The sequence below is a fragment of the Montipora capricornis genome, chromosome 2 (assembly GCF_036669925.1).
Source record: "Montipora capricornis isolate CH-2021 chromosome 2, ASM3666992v2, whole genome shotgun sequence".
Taxonomy (NCBI): domain Eukaryota; kingdom Metazoa; phylum Cnidaria; class Anthozoa; order Scleractinia; family Acroporidae; genus Montipora; species Montipora capricornis.
The window spans coordinates 16,266,354-16,271,353 of record NC_090884.1 but is presented as its reverse complement, the minus strand read 5'-3'; the positions used below and the strand labels follow the sequence as shown (position 1 = coordinate 16,271,353).

General features: G+C 41.8%; 1 protein-coding gene across 1 annotated transcript in view; it reads left to right on the top strand.

Moving 5' to 3' along the window:
- The first annotated feature begins 2,975 nt into the window (after window positions 1–2,975).
- Window positions 2,976–5,000, top strand: part of LOC138037822 (craniofacial development protein 2-like) — a 3,065-nt gene continuing 1,040 nt past the window's right edge. The window contains exons 1-2 of the mRNA XM_068883712.1: window positions 2,976–3,596; window position 3,935. Coding sequence (XP_068739813.1) covers window positions 3,054–3,596; window position 3,935 — 544 coding nt within the window. The 5' untranslated portion in view covers window positions 2,976–3,053. The remainder of the gene's footprint in view (window positions 3,597–3,934; window positions 3,936–5,000) is intronic.

Genomic DNA, 5,000 nt, shown 5'->3' with positions numbered 1-5,000 from the left:
TCTTTCTAAAAACTGTGTATCAATAGTTATGCTTTTGCATCAATATTTGTTTTGCATAAAGCAAGCTAACAGAATCTGTACCTTGCTGAGTTCGCATTTGTTAGCGTTAATAGTATTTTCGGTCAGATGCTTCTGTTTTATGAGGGGGTTTATTGTTTTGGTCTCCCATCCTGACACTAACTCCCGCCCGAAAAGGCTTAACTTCAGTTAATTTTAGTATTACAAAGCTGTCAGATGCTCAGAGGGCACACTTGTGTTGAAAAGAAGTTGTGAGGGAACTTGAAAATTATCAACATGTCAGCCCAGAAGCCAATGTTTCTCGCTTCTCTCTTATTTGTTATTCTTCGGAGACTGGAATGCTGTATTTCAATACCACACAATTCAGTGCCTTCTGATTTTCTGTAACACGTACCACAGGCAACCCAGTGTATGCTTCGCGGAAGCATCTCTTTTGTTATTTTCCGTGTCGGGAAAAGTCTTGCCTGTCACTTCCCTGCTAAGTGGTGTCTTTGTGCATAGAGTCTTCTGTGCGTATTTTGTTAGGTTTGAGGGGGCTGGGGTAATGGGTAGCTTGCTCTGCACAATTAACCTGTAATGGCGTCGGAAGTCATTGTAACACGAATGGCATTTTAGTACATCTTTAAAGAAAATATACCCATATGGAGCTTAAGAATGGAACGTCAAGACAGGCGGTGAAACATAAAGATCTGGAATCTTAAAAGCGACGAGTAATGGACTTCGACAGCGTGAATCTTTCGCCCGTCGAGCCGAAATCAAAAGTTTAGTTTAGTTTATTGAGATTTGTCACCACAAAATACATACATTATCATAACAGTAGTATGACGTGACCGGAGAGACGAACAGGGCGGAGCCCCCAATTGCAACGTATCCCAAGGTGGTGTTACGTACAACACTGAAACCAAATGGAAATTTCTCTGGTAACTTACGGGTGCAACAAAGACAGAAGGAATCGAACACCACAAGTAGATCTGTGATCTCTGTTGTGTCTCACAGTGTTTACTGAAGTCGCATCTATTTAAAGTTTGCCTGTTTGTCTGGCAAATAATATTCATTTTGTACTCAACTCTGCAAAGGTTAAAAAAAATTGGAAATGTGACAGTGAAAAATTATTTGAATGAAAGCTTGTTGTCTCTTTTGTGCTTTATTATGTACGGTCAAGGTTCTTTCGAAAAGGGTTTGATGTGAACTGTCAGAAATTTATTGTGTGTTTCCCTTGCACGCACGCAACTGAAATAGGAAGGGTTTCTTGCCTCTTACAGCAAATATGTTTCTTGTTTCAATAAATGTTTCGCTGGAAAATATTTCTGTGAAATTTCCAGCTTTTGTAAATTTATCATGTTGTGTAATTTTCGAGCTTAGCAAATTTGCATACATGTGTTGAAATGTGATACGGGGAGAACTTTTGTGGTAACGCATAAGTCACGAAAATAAACAGGTCAGTTGGAAGCGTGCTAGAGTTTCAACAAAATGACCCCCAAAATCGGCAAAAGATTGTGACGCTAAGGAATAATAAAGTAGCTGCTATTACCAAAACGATGGAATTACCTGGTGATAAATAACCGTGTCTTGGAGAGTAAGTTTTTGATTTTCCAGAAACAATGGTCAACCTCTGAGAGTTGGGCGATTGTGATCTTTGTGTTGAATTCGCACATTTCTAGTCAAAATTTCAAAATTTATAACAATTGAAAGAAAAAAAAAAACTAACAAAAACAAAAACCCGGTATCTAAGCATTATTTAAAACAGATGCTTCACTGTTTCGCGAGTAAACATGCCGCGGTAACTTGATCACTGCGCCCGCTGAATTCGATGTGCGTTTACTCGGTGGAGCCAAAAGTACAATTACAACAAAACAACTAAAATCTCCCAAAATGTTTTTCGCTGATGGTAACTTTTTATATTCGTGGTTCAAAATTATTGTTGTTTTCGTGTCGTAAATTTTGTTACCGATGGCAAAATATTTTATTCTCGATCGACCGTCCTGAAACTTCCTTCTGCTCTTCTTAAAAACTGTGTATCCATATTTATTTACTTTTACATCAATAATTGTTTTACATAAAGCAGGCTAACAAAATCTGTACCTTGCTGAGTTCGCATTTGTTAGCGTTAATAGTATTTTCGGTCAGATGCTTCTGTTTTATGAGGGGTATATTATTTTGGTCTCCCATGCAAACACTAATCCCGCCGAACAGGGGTTAACTTCAGTGAACTTTGGTATATAATCGATAATGTTTATTAAAATACTTGATTGGCAATTGAAAATTGTAAAAATTGAAATTGAAAAACTCAAGTTTACAATAGATGATAAGTATATGGCATATATGTAATACTAAAACAATAAAGGTAATATATTTAAACGTGTAAGGCTATGGGTTGGCATCCCATTTGCGGACACAATATGGTAAAAAACTATTACTGAAACGATTATTTCTACATTTATACAAGGGCAGCTTCCTAGGATTTCTAAGATTATAGTAATGATCAACAGGATCAGGTAACGGACTACAAAGTTTGCTAGCAGTGTTTAAATTGTTCTTGTAAAAAGATTTACATAGGGATTCCCTTCGCTCCTCAAGAGTCGTAAGATCCAGTTCATTTAAACAAGTAGTGTAGGACAAATGTGGAACGATGATACGAAGAGCACGACGTTGAATTTGCTCAAGTTGGTCGCTGAGTTAGCGCAACAGTGAGGTGTGTGCCAAACAGGGCAAGCGTACTCCAATACTGGGCGGATGAAATAGGAGTAGACCGATCTTAGATCACGTGGCGGAACGCCACTACGTTTTAGGGATCGTAAAGCTCCGATTGGGATCACCACCTTATCGTGGTGGGGCAGTTTGTGTGTCTCGATGACCCCTATAGCTATGTCGGCAGGAGTCTTGAACTCCTGGTAGGGTCACTCATGCCGAACAGGTTAAAGGGTAGAGACCAGACAAAGAGTGATCCCCTGGTTGGGGGTTGGGCGCAGGGCTAACGACCCTGCCCCTTAAAAAAACTTACTGTTACAGAAACCGGAAACGCAGACAATGTCACAATGCTATCTGGGGGTGTTGCTGCTGGGACCACCGTGACGCTCTTGGGTCAAAGCCGGCAGGAAGCCCAAAGGCCGATAGGCCCCATAGTAGCCCCCAAGAAACAGACGACCATTGGATGCTGGAATGTGAGGACTATGGCGGAGGCAACAAGGACAGCACAAGTGGCCAAGGAAATGGCGGCTTATGGAGTTGAAATATTAGGGTTAAGCGAGACCAGATGGAGGGGGATGGGATCAGTGACACTAGAGAGTGGTGAGAAAGTGGTGTATGTGGGAGATGACGGAGCGAGACAAGGAGGAGTAGCAATCATGATGAGTGCAAGGACCAAGAGAGCCTTGATGGAGTGGACGCAGATAAGCAAGAGAATCGTCAAGGCACGATTCTACTCAAAATATAGAAAGCTGATGGCGATACAAGCGTATGCACCAACGAATGAAGCGATAGACGAGGAAAAGGATGAATTCTACAACCAGCTACAGGATTCTATCTCAAGCTGCAGTAGACACGACATGATTGTAGTGATGGGGGATCTGAACGCCAAGGTTGGAAGCAACAATGCTCACAGGGGGGAAGTAATGGGGAAGTTTGGTGTTGGAGTTATGAACGACAACGGGGAAAGGCTATGTGATTTCTGTAGTGTGAATGGGTTAGTCATAACTGGAACAATATTCCCGCAAAAAGAGATACATAAGCTGACCTGGAGATCACCAGACGGGAAGACAGTAAACCAGATTGACCATGTTAAGGTGAATGGACGCATGAGAACATCGATCATGGACACACGGGTGATGAGGGGAGCAGACGTATACAATGACTACTACCTTCTGAGAACCAGAATAAGGTTGAAGTTGACTCGGGTGGAGAGGGGGAAGATGGCAAGGGTAAGGTTTGATATACGTAAGCTGCAAAGTGAAGAGATCTGAAAGAGATACAACATTGAGGTGAATAACAGGTTTGACGTGCTAGGCGATATAGAAGATCCGGAGGAAGAGCACGATAAGCTTTTAGAGGCGTACAGAGGTGCCGCAGAGAAAGTTATCGGGAGGTCAAAAAAGCAGAGCAAGTCATGGATAGGAGACAAGACATGGAAAAAAGTCAAGGAGAGGAAAGACGTAAAACTTAAAATGGAAGGTGCTAGATCAGAGTGATTAAAGCAGAGATGGAGGGAGGAGTATAAGGTGAAAGACAAGGAAGTGAAACAGAGTGCGAGGGAGGATAAAAGGAATTGGTTGGAGGAGAAGGCTGCAGCAGCGGAAAAGGCTGCTGAGAATGGTGGAAAGAGGGAGCTCTAAAATATGACCAAGGCAATAGCAGGGGAACAGAAGAGACAGGAAGTAGGCGTGAGAAACAAGCAAGGAGAGCTTAAGACAGAAGCGCGAGAAAAATTGCAGAGATGGGTAGAGCACTTTAGTGAAATATTAAACACAGATGACCCAACCAATCCAGTTGAAGAGCATAGTAGAGACGAAACAGGCGAGATCGAGGAAATTGATCTTGGAAAATGGAGGGTACAAGAGGTTAAGAACCCATTAAAGAATACGAAGGCAGGAAAAGCAACATGGAAGGCACGGCAAGTAGACTGGCTAAATGTTATAATAGGCTTTGGGAGGTTGAGAGGTGGCCGAAGGTATGGAAGGAGGGACTTATTGTTAAGATATTCAAGAAAGGTGACTTGCGCGATTGTAACAACTGGAGAGGGGTGACTTTACTACCCATCATTAGTAAGGTATTCTGTAGGATGATGCTAGAGAGGATTAGGATAGGTGTAGACAAGAAGCTTCGAAAGGAACAGGCTGGGTTCAGAGTAAAGAGAAGCACAACTAAACAGATCTTTGTATTGAGAAACATCTTAGAGCAGGCAAATGAGTGGAGGGTAGGCCTATACATACACTTTGTGGACTTTGAGAAAGCCTTTGATTCGATACACAGAGAAAGCTTATGGAATA